Source organism: Sturnus vulgaris, chromosome 13 (genome assembly GCF_052056855.1).
Source record: "Sturnus vulgaris isolate bStuVul1 chromosome 13, bStuVul1.hap1, whole genome shotgun sequence".
NCBI lineage: Eukaryota > Metazoa > Chordata > Aves > Passeriformes > Sturnidae > Sturnus > Sturnus vulgaris.
In genome coordinates, this window is record NC_142255.1 from 6,333,828 (window position 1) to 6,352,189 (window position 18,362).

The 18,362-nt window shown below is 39.7% G+C and overlaps 1 protein-coding gene across 1 annotated transcript in view; it reads left to right on the plus strand.

Annotated features, from left to right (window-relative positions):
• The window catches only part of THSD4 (thrombospondin type 1 domain containing 4), a 237,679-nt gene that overhangs the window by 92,632 nt on the left and 126,685 nt on the right, over positions 1–18,362 (plus strand). The window contains exon 7 of the mRNA XM_014873971.2: positions 17,210–17,346. Within this exon, the coding sequence (XP_014729457.2) occupies positions 17,210–17,346 (137 nt within the window). The remainder of the gene's footprint in view (positions 1–17,209; positions 17,347–18,362) is intronic.

The following is an 18,362-nucleotide window of genomic DNA, read 5'->3' on the forward strand; positions in this document are numbered from 1 at the left end:
TACCTCAAATGATTTCAGTCACTTGAAGTTCAGGTTTTTCCTTTTGATTTCAGTAGGGGTCTCTCCCCTAAACAAGGACTACATGATTGATTTACCGAATTTGATTTCCTCCAATGCTAATTTCTCAATTTAATCAGCTTGATAGTCACCTTCCAGATTTGGAGGAAGGAATGCTCTCATCCCTTCGTTGTTGTTGAATATAGTCACATGACGAACCTAAATACAAACAGATGTCCATTTTAAAAAGTCAGCATATTGCTGAAATTTAATATTTTTGTTAGCGTCACTGACAGAGATTTTACTGCAGAACACTCAATCTCTGGTTTGTGTTCAAACAGTTTTAAGAGATTGTTGCTCCACTGAAATTTGGAGCGTTTTCAGTAAGATCATTCTGCTGTAGTTATTTATTTACTTATTCAGTGTCCTGACTGGCAGAAACTGGAATTACAGAGTTCCTTTGGCTACTGCTGCTCACCTTGGGGAATGGGGTGGGGTGAGTGGCCCGTGCTCTGTCTCTGCCTTTCCTGTTGCAGAGGAGGAGGCAGCTGTGCTGAGCCATGGCCTCCTTTGCATCGTGTATAGGAAGCAAGAAGGTTTAGATCAGGTCTCAGGAGCAGAACCAAGGGATTTCTTTGTGGAGGGTGGTGGCTCCATGAAGTGTCTTGGCAGTGCAAGGGGATGGCATAGGGACAGGGTTCCTGTTCCACAGCAGGAGCACAGGGAAAGCATGAGCAAAAGGAGCCATGAAAAATTAGCAAATTCTTTCAGGTATTGTACAGGGTCATTAGTTACTATTCAGCAAAGCAATATTTGAGTACTTCAAGTTTGGATGAATCTGAGTACGTCCAAACAAGCACGTTTGTTTTCATGTATGAATTTTAACTTGCTGAGGTGATTATCCACCACAATGACATTTGAATAGCTCCTGTTAAAATCAGTGAGAGTTATCCACAAATTGTTTTCAGGGATTTCTTAGCATGTTTGCAGCATCCTCATTAAAAAAAAAAATAAAATTAAACTTTTTCAACTGATAATAGCTAAGTTGGAAAGTTTAACTTAAAAATGTCAAAGGTCTTATTGTCTGGGGACAGCAGCTTTTGCTGCATAAATCTGCATTTAGCCAGATGGAAAGTTCTTATGGTTGGCTGGGTCGACACATTTAGCCTTTCTGTGCCTCAAGTTCTGTTTTCATTTGGGGCGGGAGCTGGGAACACAGAGAAGATGCAGCACATACAGGAAGAAGGTGAACTTTCGAAATTAAAAGCTTTGGCTTTCTTTACTAGATTAAAACATTATGTTGATGGAAACAATGTACATTAGTCACTGGGAAATTAAAGAAGATATTTGAAGTATGTTGGATCTGTTCTATGAAAATCAGTTTAGAAGTCATCAGTGGATCAAGTCTCCTCGGGGTTATTGCAGGAATACTGGATAAAATCCAGTTTAAAATGAAGTCAGATTATACTTGCAGTAATATCCAAACTATGGGGTTAGCTTTTCTTGCCTGAAACAGCTGCAGATAGAATTGATGCTGTCTGCTGCATGAAGTTGGAGATTTGTGTCAGGAATTCTTGCTTTTAAGAAGCAAGAAGACCCAGATGCTGGTTTTATTGTGCTTTCTCAGTCTGAATGCTGTGTGATTCTGAGCATAAATCTGCTTTAATCACAGTGATATCTTGTTGGATACGATGCTAATCAATGTTAGGGAGCAGGAGACTCCATCTGCCTGGATACTCATTTGGCTCCTGTCACAGTACTTTGTAAGCATCACAGAAATTATGGGAGTACTTCTGGAAAAAAGAAATTTTATCCTGATTTTGTCGTTTGCAATTTATAGAACATGTCTGGTTACTGTTTTGTCCAGTGCAATAAGGCAAGTCTTAGCTATGGCAGGATCCAATATGAAGCATTCTGCCTAAAATGCTGTTTATTCTATCCATCATCCCTGAAGCCATGAAAGGAGAAACTAAATACCATGATTAATTTAATTCTTACAGCCATAAATAAGTTTTCAGTTGAAAAACGGATGTGAGAAACTTCTATCTTACCAATGCTGTAAGCATTTTGGGAATTTTTATGAAACCAGCTTGACAGTTTTCAGTGGAAATACAGAAGAAAAAAACAGTTAATTGTTCATCTTTGCTGTTAGCTAGTTGATATAAAGCCTATTGAATCCTATACAACCAGCAGACATCCTTCTTCCCATTCCTAGTCCTGCTGTGTTGTGCCAAGCCACACATCAGTACCATCAGCACTCCATCCACAATCACCACCCTCATGGAAGGGATTGTCTTGCAGTGGAAATAAAATGTTAGATCAAGACTTGCTTTCTGACACCATTTGTCTTCTAACACGCTTGGCTCAGTTGAAATATATCTCATTTCCATAAGCCATCCTTATTGTCTTTTGAGGGACTCACAGCCAGTGTTGAAGAGATTCTCAGGGAGTTTTTTGTGACTCTGTTTGCTGCCTGTTGCAGAGTGGAATCATGGCCTTGTGCTCTTTGCAAATGGAAATGGACATCAAGCATCAGTAAAAGAATTTGACCAAACACAAACAGACTGGACATGCAAGAGAATTGGAAAATATTTAGAAGATAAAGCAGTTCAAATAGCTCTATGTATTGTAAAACACAATTTAATGTTTAAACCAACATGATTGACCTTAGTTGCTGTGAACTAGCTTGTTAGTATAAAGTCTGGTTTTGGAAACAGAGAGACAGCCAAGGTAAGAGTCTTCTGTACTGTAAGAAATATTCAGAGAAATAATAGGAATCTAAACTGAAACCCACTGTTAAGAGGACTGATCTGGTGTAAGAAACACCAGCTAGAGCACCAGGGCTGTGCTTTGCTGGTTTTCCATCCCATGTAATAAGCTGTGCTACTTTACATTATTTACTTAGTGGCATAACTTAAGGCTTGGAAGGTGTTCCAGTCAGGAAAAAAGGAACAAAAACAGTTTTCTTGATGCATCTGTTGCACCCTAAGACAGTGCAACTTTCTGGGTCAGGGCCTCATAAGCACTGGAGATGTTCTAGTGTTAAACATCACGTGCTGCACTATGTCTGTGGCTGATATCTGTCTACAGGAATTCCCAATGGTAACTAATGCATCTTCCTATTTAATATAGTACATAGGAAGATACCTCCATATGTTTCGAGTTCTCTTGCATCTTCACTGGAGTTCTCAAGAGTATGCTGTTAATTTAATTTATGATTTTGTTCCATATTTGTGTCTTGTGTAAGCTGATCAACATACAGGCAATAAACTTGGAATAGCTGAAGTGTTAGTGTATGTAAGGTTTATTTAGTAAAATGCTTGATAGGGTCAGTGTCCTTGGCTGTATTGTAACAGAAGCTCAGTGGGCTATTAGAGAGCCACAAAATTCAAAATATTTATTTCATCAGTAATCTCCTTCTCAGAATCTATCTGAATAGGTCATTTGTTTGGCAACATCTCTTGTTCCATAATTATTAATTCCAGAAGAATAGCAGCTAATGCAACTTGAGATCTCCTGTGTTTTCCTCTGACTCTCCTCTGTTTTCTTTTAAAGGCACAGGGGTTGCACCAGGTACAATGAGGCTGTTCCCTTGCAGGGACAGGGCAGTGCCAGCTCATGGCTGTGCTCCTGTTTCCCTGCCAAGCATCTTGGAGTTTGAGAAAACATGAAATAAGAGTATTGAGTGAGGATGGATATTTAATTGCTTTTACAAGTCTGGCAATTGAATCACAGTGCAAAACCCTCTTGTATTTCTTGTTAAAAGAAGAGGTGGATGTTTTTCTCCCCAAATCCATGGTTATGCACTATGGATTGGGCATCATATTGAGCAGGCTGCTTACAGGACTTAACCAGCTTATTTTCACCAGAGGAGCAGGCAGTATTTCAGAAAGGGGGAGGGTGAGCTGCTGAAAGCTTGTGTGTGCACATATAGTTTTATAGTGTTTGAGCCAGTACAGAATGGTTTCAATGGAAAATGGATAATCGTTAACATCAGCTTTTGTACAGCTGCTTTTTGGCTAAAAGAGAGGTAATTTATATTTAAAGTCTGTGAGTGTGATCCATTATTTTTCACAACAGTGTTTTGCTGAAGTTTCCCCTCTTTGCCCCTAAGATTCTTTAGTTAATAAGGCTACCTCTGCTGTTCCAGCACAGTTTCTTCCTCTGAAAGGTCTGTACCAGGTGAACCCTAAATCACAAACTGTGCTTGCCCTCTATTTTTGGATAATATTTGTGAATAGCTTACATATTTGGCTGCAGTCTTACTGCCAGACTTGAAAGGATTTCTGCATTACTGTGTTGCACTGAGTCCAACTTGAGGTAGGGGCAGGGAGAAGAGCTTTAGCAAATTTTAAGGGAGCTGTAGTGATGTGTGTCCCTCTTTCTGTGCTATGTTAGCAAGCATTAATTGATACAGACATTTAAAAATCACCCGCACAATTAAACATTCATTCCCTTTCCCCCCTAATTGCTTTGGGAAGAATGAATGTAGCTAGGCTGGACATGGTTTATTAATTTAGCTTTCTTGAGAGTTTGGAAACCTTTTTGCTATGTCCCAGTCTCCACTAAAATTCTGTATTGTTTTGCGTGGAGTAGCCTGGCTGCACAGATACAAAGCTATGGGCTAATCTGCCTCATACCATCATTGTAAGGTGATTATAAATTTAACACCTTAAAGTTAATTTTCAGAAAAGTGAGAAACTTTATTGTTTCAGGTCTTTGGAATGGTTCTGATACTTTCACACAGAGGTAACTGTTGGTTAATGTGGTATGGAAAGGAAAAAGTGAAGCAGTAGACAAAAGTGCTCTCTATTTCTCCCTTTTGATGGTTTACAAGTATGTTACCCTTCATGAGAAGGATTTTCTAGTTTTTAAGGCTCTACTTTACTATGTGATCGTCCTGACATTCTCACTATTAGAGGTTCATGCTTTGACCTCCAGCATCTTATTAAGACATTTACAGTGACATGGTTCAAGGGGCAAATCTTGGGCTGTTAGAAACTAGTGTTTCAGGGTATGTGAGATAATTTGAAGCAGTTGCAGCATATGTCATTACAGAAATCTCTAAATCAACAGCCTGAAATCCAGATATATGGGTTTGATGTTGCTTAGGCATTTGAGGTAGCAGTTACCTGTGGGTTGCTTTTGGTGTAATATTTAAGGTAACAGGTGATAACATTTTTGGAAAGATTTTTAAGTGTTACATTACTTTTACTGTGTTGGACTCACAGCTGTACATTGATCAGGCTGTAGATACTTTCTATGTATAACTTTGGGGGCAGAAAATGATGTACTTTTGTTATGCTTTCTGCAGTCCAGAATGAGAGGTAGAATTTGCAAAACTGTGAAATTTCACAATTTACTGCTTTCCAGAGACAAAAACTAACCTATTGGAAATATTTTTATAATTAAGACTTTATGTTCCTTGGTCCAATTCTCTGGGACAGAGTCCAGACAGGTGCAAGAAAATCTTCCTTATTTCTCATTTTGAACTCTGAACATCTGTGTATCTAGGACTGCACTTGAGCATTGATATTTCTTTGGGGAAAAGCTGCAGAGAGAGGAGTTTATTCATGCAGAAACTGTTTGTGTGAATGGTAACAGTTTCCTTGATGGGGAACATCAGTATCTGAACATTTACTACATGACAGCAAATATATTTTGAACGAAAGTGACTGCTGTGTCTTTTATAACTAGGCACTATGGAAGGAGGAATAAGTCAATAAATAAAAATAGGAAGGCTTGTGTGCTCTGCAAGATCTGAGATTAGGAAATGGAACCCTTCAGAAGAGCACAGTTTGTGCTTATTCAGTTTGTCCAGTGCCAGTCTCCATTGGTAGAGATAATGCAGTCTCCATAAGCAAATGGTGCTTAGTTATTCCTTCCAGTGGAAGTCTTTTGTGAAGTGTAATATAGGTTTCCATGCTACAGCTTTGGCCCATTATCTCTTGTCTGGTTCACAGCACACACAGGAAGACTTCTACTCCCTTTTGTATTTTATCTCTACCTAGAGACTGTCATCCCTTCTGCTTTTTCAAAACCACTATGTTTTCAATCTTCCCTCTTCAGCTGTGTTTGCTGAAGTGCTGGTCACTCACTGTGTCCTCTGGATTGTGCACATGGCCCATCAGAAGTGGATAGTGCTGCACTCAGTGTTGGTCTCTGCTGTGATTTGCCCATTGCAGTCTGGTTTATACTGACCCTTGCAGTGTTTGCTTTTCTTTTGTTAAGTTCACACCTTCAGTGCCTCCCATTAAATGACACCCACTGTCACTGCTCCAGATTCCTTCTATAATTACTGCTTCTCCATTACTTTTTCACTCTGTGTTTGTGCAGGTGGTTGTTCTGTCACAAATGTAGGATGTCATACCAATCCCTATTATATTTCATCCTGCTTTTTCAGACCCTTCCCCATGCTGTCAGCATATTTTTGAGCTCTAATCCTTCCCTCCAGTATTGGTGCCTTTCACAACTTGGTGTTACCTGTGAATCTCTCCTGCTATCACATCATCTATCTCATGAATGAATACCTAAGTTGGAGCTGTATTTGGGAAAGATCTTGCAGATTCTTACTCAGTAGGTACCAAAACACAGCCAGTGAATTACTGAGTAGTAATTAGTAAGTGGTTTTCAAAACAACTTAACACATCCCTTGTATTAACTTCTAGATGATATTTTTCACTGAAGAAGGGTCAGACACCTTTGAAAAGCCAAGCTAAATCATAGCCTCTGCTTCTCCTGCATGTAGAGCCTGTTTGTAGAAGGAAATTAAAGGGATTTGACAAGATTTTTATGTTGACACATCCATACTGGTTTCTACTGCTGTGCTTGCAGGGTGATGGATGTAGGGTGATGGCACAGATGAGTACAGGAGAGACAGATGCCAGTTTCATGGGGCAGAACTCTCAATGTGAAAATAGTCTTTTACCAGACACTTGTTGTCCCCTTGGCTGAGAGAGATATGGGAGATGAGACAATTTAAGCTTTGTTGTTCTGAACTCCAGTTTCTAAGAGCATGGAGGCTCGAAGTGCAATGATTAGAGCTGGTGGAGCTCAGCTGCCAGCACCAGGCAGCAGAAGCTGTCTCTCAGTGCCTTCCAGTTCGATTTTTCCTGAGAAAAGATCACTGAGTTGGTACCTTTCAGTTTTCTGCAGGAATCTCAACATCTAACAGTCAAGGCATGCAAAGTTTGAAAACCCAGAAGAAAAATTAGAAGCAAAGTTGCTAAGAGATCTGGAGTCTCATCAATGATCATTATAGCTTTTATATAAGAATAGTCTTAAAAATGAAATGCAGTGTTGAACACTGAATGTTTAGGGTTTTATCTGCTACCAGAAGGGAAGCAGCTTTCAAGTTAACTGACTGAGCTCCAGGTCACTGGCATCCTACTGAAAACATTGCTCTAATGAACATTCATGCTTTAAACTGATGTTTATGGGAGTGAAGGAAATAAATATCTTAGAGTATGTAAATAAAAGCACAGAATGTTTTAAGTAATCCTTAAGAATTTATTTGCCTATTCAAGGACTGTGGCAACAGGCCATGGAAATATAGTTAAGACATTTTAGAGCAAATAATAGCTATATTAATATTTAAATGAGTACAAGTATTTTTTATTATTTCAGAAACACTCCTCACCCCACAGAGATTTTTTTTTTTTAATCTTAAGGAAATCTGTAAGTGTATAAGGCTCAGTCAGAACATATGATAAGTATTTCCTAAGGAACAGTGACAGTGAGTCTGAGGCTGACTTTTAGCTGCTGCTTGTTTCTCCTTTCATTCTTTCTGCTGTGGCTCCTCAGGTGGTAATTTCTTGTTCCAGAGCAAAGAATCTTCAGTTACAAACCTTTCAGAAAAGGAGTTTAGTCTCTTTTCTTGCTTTTCACATTGATCTATGTGTATCCTGTGTATAACAAGTATAAAACTGAGTTTAGTTTATACAAGCACAGGTAGTAGATTTTAAGTTGGTGTTCATCAAAGTGGCCATGTTCAGGTCAGCATAGAAGATGTAAATGATGGGGTTATCAATCAGTGGGATATGAAATGAGTCCAGGAACTGGATTTTTGGGGGTGGGGTGGAGAAGCATTTCTAAGTGACTGCTTCCTCTGGAGACAGCAAGGAAAAAGAGGCAGGGAATGACAAGGATTTTTGTGAGTTGATCCAAAATTATTTCTCCGGGAAATTTTGGCAAAATCAGTCTGTTTAAAGAAACTAAAAAAAATGCCGATTGAGATAACTGAAAACATTATTATTATTGTCTCTGAATTGTGTAACTGAAGTAAAATGAAAGTTGATTTCTATATGCAATGATTTTTAAAACATTGTGTCATCATTTCTTGTAAATAATGATAACAATTTTCATTTTTAAAGATAAAATGTTAGGTTTCTTCCCCCAGGCTGAATAACTCAGGAAAGTGTAACTTCAGAAAGCATTTAGACTTTAATGCAAACTGTACAGCTCAGAGCACGTTTTGTTTAAGAAAGAAAATAAAGATTTTTTGCCAGTCATATAACGAAGTGAGAGCTGGCTCATTTTATCTTGAGCTGATATTGAGAAAGAGCAGCATTGTGTTCCCTCCTTCCCCTGCTGTCACTTCTGGCTGCTTGGTCCTTCTTTATATTAAAGAAAGCTTAGGGTGCACTGCAGTGAGGAGTGCATGGAGAAGAGCGTGCCATGAGTTTACATAAGGCCAGGCTTTCTGTGGAGCCTTGTTTCGAGTTCTGTTAAATACTGCATTTGGCTATTATGGTCTTTTCATGATAGGCATTACTTGGGAGTTTTTAGTGTTCACATGCAGAGTTCATGTTTTAATAGGAGAGAGACTTCTAAGACATTTAACTTTAAATATGCTCCTTAAGAGATGACTGAAAGCTTTGTCTGGAATGCTGCTGGGGGTATCACAAGCCTAAACTTGAATCTCCTTTCTTCCCATCTACCTTTGGCATTTATTATTGTGAAGTGTGACTTGAAATCCTCCAGCAAGTAGAACTTGAATAAAGCTGACCAAGCTTGCTGTGGGAAGTCTGAAGGCAAGATTTGAAGGTGTATTTACTAAAGTTGCCAAAATACTAGTTTATATAATTTAACATTATTTGATGTTCCAAGTTTTTGGGGCTACTACAGTGCTGATGGAGATAGAATCACATTTCAAATTACAGATCTGGAGGCAAGCTGAGATTCCACAGTCCAGTAAGATTCTGATACAGACAAACAGAAATATTCAATTCTTTCCAATTGTAAAGACAGACAGAAAGCAGTATCAAGCTCCTTCCAGAACATCCCAAGCTAAGAGCAGTTGGGAATGATAGCTCTCAGTGTCCCTCAGGAAGTGGTCACCACTTCAGGGGATGGAGCACATTTTGGTAATTTTCCAGATGAGAAATTGCACTGCATATAGCAGGTTTACTTCTCTGATTTGTGCCTATAAATAAATACATAAATCTGGCCAGAAAATTAGATTGTTTAGACTAGTTGTATTATTTGTCGTCTGTAGTTTTGTCTATAATAATATGTTTCTTAAATATTGAAATTTAATTTTTAATAAATTCTGTATAATATCACTGCAAGAAAAGACATATTTCATGAAATCCTAATAGTTTATCTTATGTTATCATTGTCTTATGAGTGTTTTATTGATACAGTTTTAGCTATTGCTGGATATAAACAGAAACTAAAAATTTTGAGCTCAAGCAATTGCTCTTTGGTTTTCTTCTACTTACTTAGCCACATCTTCATAATTCTGATCTAAACACTGGGGGCTGCTCTGGGAAACCTCAGCAGAAGTGCAGTCCATGTGAAGCTGCCATCCCCTGTCTGTGCTGTGGGCCAGAGAGGGCAACTCTGTGTGGCTGCAGTGCACTCTGGAAAGTGTAAGTGATGGCTTGTAAAGCAGATAAATGCCTTTTAAAAGAGCTTTCCATTGATGGAGAGCTTTGATCTGTTTGCATGGGCCAGTGGAGACATCCAGTGGCCACTGGCTGACAAATGATTGTCTTTGGATTGTGGCTGCAAACACATGAAAGGCTGATGTGAAAAAAGGCATTTTTAGGAGTCGGGGGTTTTTTTCCCTTCAAATTCAGAAAGGAGTTCCAGATGTAACAAGTGAAAACTGAGGTCTGTGGAAGAAACTACATTACCTGGTTATGTCATTTAAAGGGGCACTGGCCTGGAGCCTCTGTTAAACTTACAACTTGTGGCAGCTGTACTGAAGCCAACAATACTTACTGCTCAGGTGCCCATGTGAGCCACTCACATGTGTGTGTTGCTGTGCTGAAATTGCATAGAAGTACATCAAACTTAAATATTTTGCTGATTTTCACATGTCCAGCTGATCAAGAGAGACTCATATACGTATGGTTTTATGAATTACTTGTTTCTAGTTGGTTTATTTTAATTTCATTGAATAATTATCAACTTTACAGTTATTTTAAATGCATGACAGTAACTCTATAAGATATTATTAATAGATTTTTAATGACAGAGGCATTTGGAAGGAATTGAGATAGCAGGGAAATTGGAGTAAATTACAACATTTGAAAATTTCTTGTTGCCTTAAACACTATATATGAGGACAAGTTTATGGAACATTGTGGCCTTTCAGAACTATTCTGTTCACTGAAGAGTAGAAAAAACTGTGTTATAGTCAGGTAAAGGTGAGGAATTTGTTGGAATGGTATCTTCCTTTTGGGCTTCGTGCTTGTTAAAATGTATAAGCACGTTCATTATAAAAGTTTGAATTTTTTTTCACTTAATATCAAAACCCCTGTGCAGACAATATTTCAAATATATATTAAATTGTTGAGACAACATGAAGAAATAAACATCTTTATTATATTAGAAAATGAAAAGTGGAAGTACGGGGGAAAAAAAGGGCAATGTTCCTCCATTATTGGAATGAAGAATGGAAAATGTTTTTAGAAAAAATCTGAACCAGAGTAATAAAAGTTTATAAGAAGTTAACAAAACTGAAAGGGACAAAATAAAAAAATAAACACGACCCTTTCTGGTTATTGTCAAGAGATGTTCCCAAGCCTAATAAGGACAAAGTATCAAAAGAGACTCAAATAAAACAGACCACACCACATTACTATTTCTTTTGGAGAGCCCAAATGTAGTTACATGATAATTATTTCCTGGAAAATGTTTGTATATTGTTATTTAGAAATCTGGCATATCATAACTGCTCTAAAAAGCATTATTCCTCTGGCCACCTCAAAAACTTGTAACTGTCCATCAGTGGAAAACCAACCTAATTTGGGATCAGTTTTCTCTCATGGACTTTATAGTCTCCTAATCTGTAAAGCCTGAGCTTATGCTCCAATTCTGATAACTAAGACCACAGAGTCTCTTAGCCTCAACAGGGAAACCTTAAATAAAGTAGCTCTGCTTTCTTGAAGGCTTTTGTAGAGGATGTGCTGTGTTATGTTTAATATGCATTTTCCTTCTTGGTATAGGAAGCTGTGTAAACGGGGTTGCCTGTGTTTAGTGGTACACCACCCCCAGCTCCAGAGGGGATCACTGCTGGATCAGTGTGGAATTGTCACATTTAGCTGTTTCTGGCCTGGTGTAGACTCCTAAGTGCAGTGGAGCTGCCATCTTACAGCCACAGCAGAGTGTGGAAGGAGCAGACTTTGCTGCAGTGCACTGGACCTGTCTTTGTTTCTCTGCACGTGCATGTGTCTTGAATCACTTCCTGTGTGAAAAGAAAATCTTTAAGGGGCCTTAAAGATCGTGTGGTTCCAACCTCCCCGCTGTGGGCAGGGTCACCTGTCACTGGACCAGATTGCTCAGAGCCCCATCCAGTCTGAGCTTTAACACTTCCAGGGATGGGGCATGAACAGTTTCTCTGGGCAGCCTGTGCCAGGGCCTCCCCACCCTCGCAGGGAATAATGTCGGTCACCTGCAAGTCTATGGCTGAAATCCCACCCAATCTCAGCACTGACAAGCTTTAACTAAAGGAGATGTTACATGGATTGACATAAGCATGGCTCTTAAAAGTTTTTCCAGTATCTGCTATGCTTCATTACACTTCCTGTAAAGCAGATTCATTGCTTTTATCATGAATAAATACTGAATTACAGCCCATGGCAAGCTGGGCCCTGAAAATAACTGAGCTATGCAGAGACAACTTGTTCCTGGAACAATTGCTTCTGACACATCATGGATGAGTGTATCTTGGCTTGTTATGGAGAAGCACTGAAGTTGACTTTACAAGGCAGTTTGCACACAGAATGAAGCCTAATTTAAATTTGCTTAATCCCATAATGTAGTATTAACATGATTGTGATATTTGCTTGCCAGGAGTGTGCATGCCACTTCTGTGTGGGCACCCTCAAGGCACGTTTCTCAAATTGCACAGCTTGTTATTAACTATTTTTAGATGTTTAGGCAAACTTACAAAAACTGACAAATGGTAAAAGCATTCTTTAATGTTCTGTTGGAGAACTAGAACTGCTATGCAGATAACAACAGGGAGTCTGGATCTCACATTAAATTAAGATTTGGACGAAGGAACCATCAAGGAGGTTTTGTACATTCCAATCCCTACCTCATGGCATGAGGAACATGAAATTCCTTTGTTGTATCATTTATTCTGATTGCACCTACAGCCAGCATTATTTGTGGCAGGAGATTTAATGTGCATGCTGTGAGAGGCAGTACGTGCTCCAAGCAGCTTGAAGTCTCCAGAGCTGGGACAGAAAGGAAGAACTTGGTACATTCTTTAAGGACAGTCAGTGTATGGTGTTATTTAGTTTACTGGTAGTTCCATTCTTATTTGATTTGGGTATCACTTCCTGTTTTTTTTTTTTGTCTGTGGCTATTTTTAATTTCCCATTGAAAAATGGAATACATTATTCATCAAAGGTATTGTGGTTGGAATGCTCTTTCTTCTGACATTTTTTCCTAAGAATATCATTAGATTGCAATTCTGAGCACTGGCAGGCTTTGCCTGCTGAGCTCTCTCTGTGTCTCTTCAAGCTCACTGTGGAGCAGCTCAGTCACAGCCTGGCCTCCTTATCCGCCATGGCCGCGTGCCTCCCCACAGCCTTTCCTTGGGCAGGGGCTTGGTGAGGATGGCAACACGTGCTGGCAGAGGAAGATGAAGGAGGAGAAGAGCTGACATGAAGTCCAAATGGCGTCCCACACAATGGGTGGGGTGCAGGTGGAGAGTCGGGAGGCAGAACGCCTGGGAGGAGAGTGGGACACGGGGGCTGTGCAATGCTGAGAGATTCTGGTCCTGTGGAAGGGGCAACGTGTGTGGCCACACAGGATGTCTGGCCCTGGTGACCAACCCTGGTGTCCGGTCCCGGTGATTGTCCCTGGTGTCCGGTCCTGGTGACTGGCTGTGGGCTGTGCCAGCCCTGTCCCAGCCCAGGGAAGGTGGCTGGAACTGGGGGACTGTGTGTCGGGTCGGGCCGGCCTCGCCTCATGGCGGTGACACCATCCCGGGCCGGGCACGCATCGTGGGCTCGGTCACACCAATGCTTTCCCTGTCGTGATTAAAGATCAGGATTGTTCTTGGACGATGAGCCTGGAGGACACTTTCTCCCTTGCTCACTCGTGCTTCCCCACGGGCAGGCGGCTGCTGTCCCCTCTGCAGGGCCTGAGGAGAGGCCTCAGGTGGAAATGGTGCTGGAGACACAGTTTGAACTCCAGCCACTGGTTGTAGTGTGATAACACATAAATTACTCTTTCCCCCTTTAAAAAATGTGTGGATATGTTGATAGTTGATTTTTTTTTCCTCAAACCTCTATTGCAGTGAAATGTGTTGATATTTGTGATTAAAGTTTGATCAATCTTAGCAGAATGGTGAAAAGTTTCACTGCAATATGTGCTGTGTGATACAGAGCAGGTACAGTTTAGTTTGTAAGATAATGTGAGGTCTTGGTATTCTTATTGGGGATGTGGAAGGTGGTAGAACTGTGTTGTGGTCCTGCTTTAGCATGCCTGGCTCTTATTCCTCTTAGGGAAAGGTGGAAGGTAAATTTCAACAGAGGACTTGGAAAAATACCAACTCCTGAGTCTTGCAGTTTGGAGAAGACCAGGATGTCCCTGAGGTACTTAAGGCTGGTTTGGTAAGGATGTTTTAAGGAAAGTACTGAGTTTTTTATTTAGATACTTTTTCAGTCTGTAAAATGAAAACCAAACATTACATGTTACCAGGACTGTTCACTAAAGACATCTTCTTCAATTAAATCAATAACAAATATGTCTGGCAGAACCTGTGTGGTAACATCAAATTTCACCCAAGTTCACTATTTAATAAGGTGGGATAAGGTGAGACTGTACAAAGACTTGGTTATGCTAAGGTGAACATGTGAATAAAAAACAACTACACTAGGAGGACATGTTGAACAGTACTTGTATAATGAACTGTCCTAGAAACTGTGTCACACTTCAAAAGAGCTGAGGTAGTTTTTTTGTGGAAATATGTCTTGCTGCCAGCTAATTGGAAAGGCCTTCACCTGGAAGCCCTAGTGTATCCCTGGGGTCAGATAGATCCTTTTGTGAAGTCTGGGTTCAGGTGACATGGGACTCAAAAATGTGACTTGTGTGGAATCAATTGCCTCACAGCTCCTTGTTTAATGGACATTTTATGTCCAATTGCCAAGCCAGTAGTGCAGCTTGACCTACCACCTAAACTGTAAAACCTCAAGAGCTGTGGCACAACACAGGGTAAGGGTAAGGTTTTTACGAGTGTGGCGTCTTGTTCTACATGAGAATTCTAAAATGTGTTTGTTTGCTGTAAATTCTGCGTATTATGCAATAATACATAATGCTTGCATAAAATCCTTAAGGGAAATGCCAATCATTCAGCAGGGGCGATTCAGTTAACAGATTTTTGCACTTTGTAGACAAGTTTTTTTCAGATCTTTCACATTTGGGAATGTTGTCTTTAGGTGGTGTGGTTGGTACATGCCTAATCGAGGCAGTACTTTCCTTACAGGTACTCATCGAAAGGATCTGTATATTGGTTAAAGGGTATGTTTGTTGTTAAAGCCTGAATTGTTTGTTTGTGGTCAGAGACAGTGACTGTTCTGATATCTACTTTTCTGGAACAGTTCCTGATAGGAAAGAATGAAACACAGAGATAATGAAATGGCAATTATATCTTTACACAACAAGCAGTCTCAGTCTGCTTGGGGTTGTTACTGTGCTGCATTAGCAATGCAGCAGGCTGACCTATCACAGCAGAAGGGGAAGGAAGAGAGAGATCCAGGAAAAAATACCATGCTCCAACAGGCAATTTTTTCATCTCCAAGTAGCACAAAACTTTTACTAGGATCTAGAAGGCCAGCTTATAATTTAAAAAATAAATATCTTAAAGTTTTAAAACTGTGGGGGAGAATCAGTACAGGAAGAATATGGGAATATGAGGCTTCAGGATACTGAACTTTAGGGAACCAACACAGAAGATAAGGACATTTCAGAAACCCTAAATGGCTTGTTTGACTTGATTTGAGAGAATGGGAAGATAAGAAAACGTACTCTCCAGAGGTGCTGCTTGATTGCACGTTATAAAAATAGGACACTTTCAGACAGAGAAAATGACAAGTTGGCTTTAATTGTAATGAATCACTGAAACTGGGTTACATTTATTTGAGAATTCTGAATATAGTTATGTGTGAAGTGATGAAGCTGCTAAGAATAAAGCTCAGTTTATCGTTAGACTTGACTGTTATGCTGGGAGATTGAACTGCAGGATGTTCTTCTGTTTGGGTTTTTATGTTGTTCTTTTTTGGTTGTTGTTAATAACTAAAGTGAAGTCATTGTAATGATAAGCTACTGAACTTAGCCAATGGAAGAATGACCTAGTTGAACAGGGCATGCATGGCTTCTGCAAAAAACCCAAACTAGGTAAACAGATCTTTGACCTCTCAAAATTAGTAGATGTTTTTGTGGATTTTGTCAGGAGATTGCCAGACACAATACACGATGTACATGAGGGACAGTTAAATGAGTTCAGCTGTGTGAGACAAAATCTAAGATCCAGAATTGGTCTGCATTAATCCTGTGTTTGCACATGGGGTAACTGAAGTTGAGCTGAAAATTTGGTATTTCTACAGTAAACAGTTGTTTAATATATATTTGAAGTGATTGCTTTTATTTATTTTGGCTTTTTGTTATGTCTTAGCTGAAGATTCAAAACTATACTGAAGCCAAGTAGAAAATCTTGTGAAGGCAATGTTTTAGCATTAAACGGGGGCACACAGCATCTCCTTGACATCTAGATTAAATAGTAGGTTTCAGTTTCAGTACAGGGGATGAGCTGAAGATTTATGAAGTGAGAGGAATTTTGGTTCATTATTGTGGCAGCCATGGAAGTATTGTAATAAGAAAAAGGATTGAACCTTGCTGCCACTGTATCAGTGCTACTTTGGGTTGGAAAGAAACTGAAGATGCTGTCAGTTAGCAAATGGGGATGATAAACTGAGAGCAACTCTGACATGACAGGTGATTTGCAACAGAAAAGATACACAAATGTGTTAACAAAGCTGGCAGCATAAGATGTGGGGAGTGTTAGACTGTATCTGCTCAAGGAATAGATTTTCACAGGAGAAGATGACGTGTTGCTTGTGTTCTGTGTTCCTCTCGCCCACTAAACTCATTTTCCTATTGGTTCTTGCATGTCAGCAGCAATCACAGGGTTTTGAATAATAATGCATTTTGTACATTTTTGAGAATGAAATTTAGTGGAACAGAATGGAAAACTTGAGGGGTTTTTTTTGTGGAATAGCCACTAAAGTGTAACTTATAAAAATTAAGAGAAAAAACGATAGAATTTTTAAAAATGTGCATGTTTCTCAGTGCTGGATGTTTGCATGCCCAATGGACCTGAACAGACTGGAGATTCTAAATCAGCTTGATTTGATGCCCATCCTTCTGATTATGATGTAATTTTTCTGACATTCAGGAGTTAAGAAATGCCATGAGATGTTACTATGCTTTAAGAAGACTAACTAGGTAATGTTTTCATGAAACTAGAAGTACTCTGGGTCACTTAGGGAAGTGTCAGTCGTTAACTGAGGCACCGTTTACATTGTCAGAAGGTGTGCTGGAATGCTTACCCTGGAGTTGGTTTCTTAATCACCGTTCATTTGATGTGGTCACTTTCTTCCCCTCAGACCTTACTGCTCATTTAAGGAGCTTTTCCTTTTCCAATGTCCCGCTGTGCTCTTTGTAATGGGGCCTTGCGTTGTGTCCACAGTGAAGGGGAGTCAGAAGTGTGAGCTGAACTGCCGGGCCATCGGCTACCGCTTCTACGTGCGCCAGGCGGAGACGGTGATCGACGGCACCCCCTGCGAGCCCAACGGCACGGCCATCTGTGTGGGCGGCCAGTGCAAGGTAAGGCTGGGCTACCGGGCTGCCTGGGCAATGCCGCCTTCAACTTACTTCTTTAATTAAAGTAGATGTGAAAAACATTAACTTCTATTATTACAGATTGGGTGTGCTGAAGGGATGGATTCAGGAGGTGTTTCAGCCACAATTAATGTGATTGCCAATGAGCTTTTTCCACATATTTTACTTCCTACTAAAGAGGTTCTTTGAAAGAATCAGAACAAAAGGATTGAAAGCTTAAATAAGAAAGAAATACAAGATCTTTCTTTGTTTCAGTTTTAGAGTGGAGATATTTTTCAGAGTCTGCAAAAGAATAGTTTCTTTTGATTGTTTTATAGCTGCTTGTAGTCTGTCTTTTCCAGTTGGGCCGTGTTTGCTTCAGGTCTCACTGGCTCTCCTTTCACTCAGCAGTGATGTTCTCTTAGAAAATATTTGAGTGGTTACTTCTCATGGGTTCAGAAGGAGCTGCTGTGTTGACTTTTTGCAGTCTGTTGTATAGATTCCATTTCCAATGAATAAATACACTTTTTGCAAGATGGTAGCAATTTTAAACAAAATGTTACAGTGTTTAGAAAAAAAAATGTAATCTTTCAAGGAAAGTTAGTGAAAGAAATAAATTCCTAGCAAGGGGCATTGGACGCTTGGCTGATGTTTCCTATATGTGTTGGCAAAAGATGCAGAAGTGGCTCAGATGTGACTCATGAACTCAAAAAGTGAAAGGTCAAGTTCAGTTTAAATAGTTGGTTTGCCAGGGGAAATCACTGATGAATACAGCCTTGTCCTCTGCATGTCCCAATTCCTCTTACTTGTGCACATCTGGACAATGCCATGTTTGTTTCTGTTCTGTTTCTTAGTGCAAGCAAAGCCGTAGCTTTGAATTTCTTTTGTACAGGATAGATCTGGGTGAAGCTGATTGTACTTTAAACTTTTCCTTGATCTCAAAACTAATTCAGAAAGGGCCAGAAACTTGTTTTAATTGCAATTCTGAACTATGACTCAGAAAACCGGTGTTTGAGTTGTGT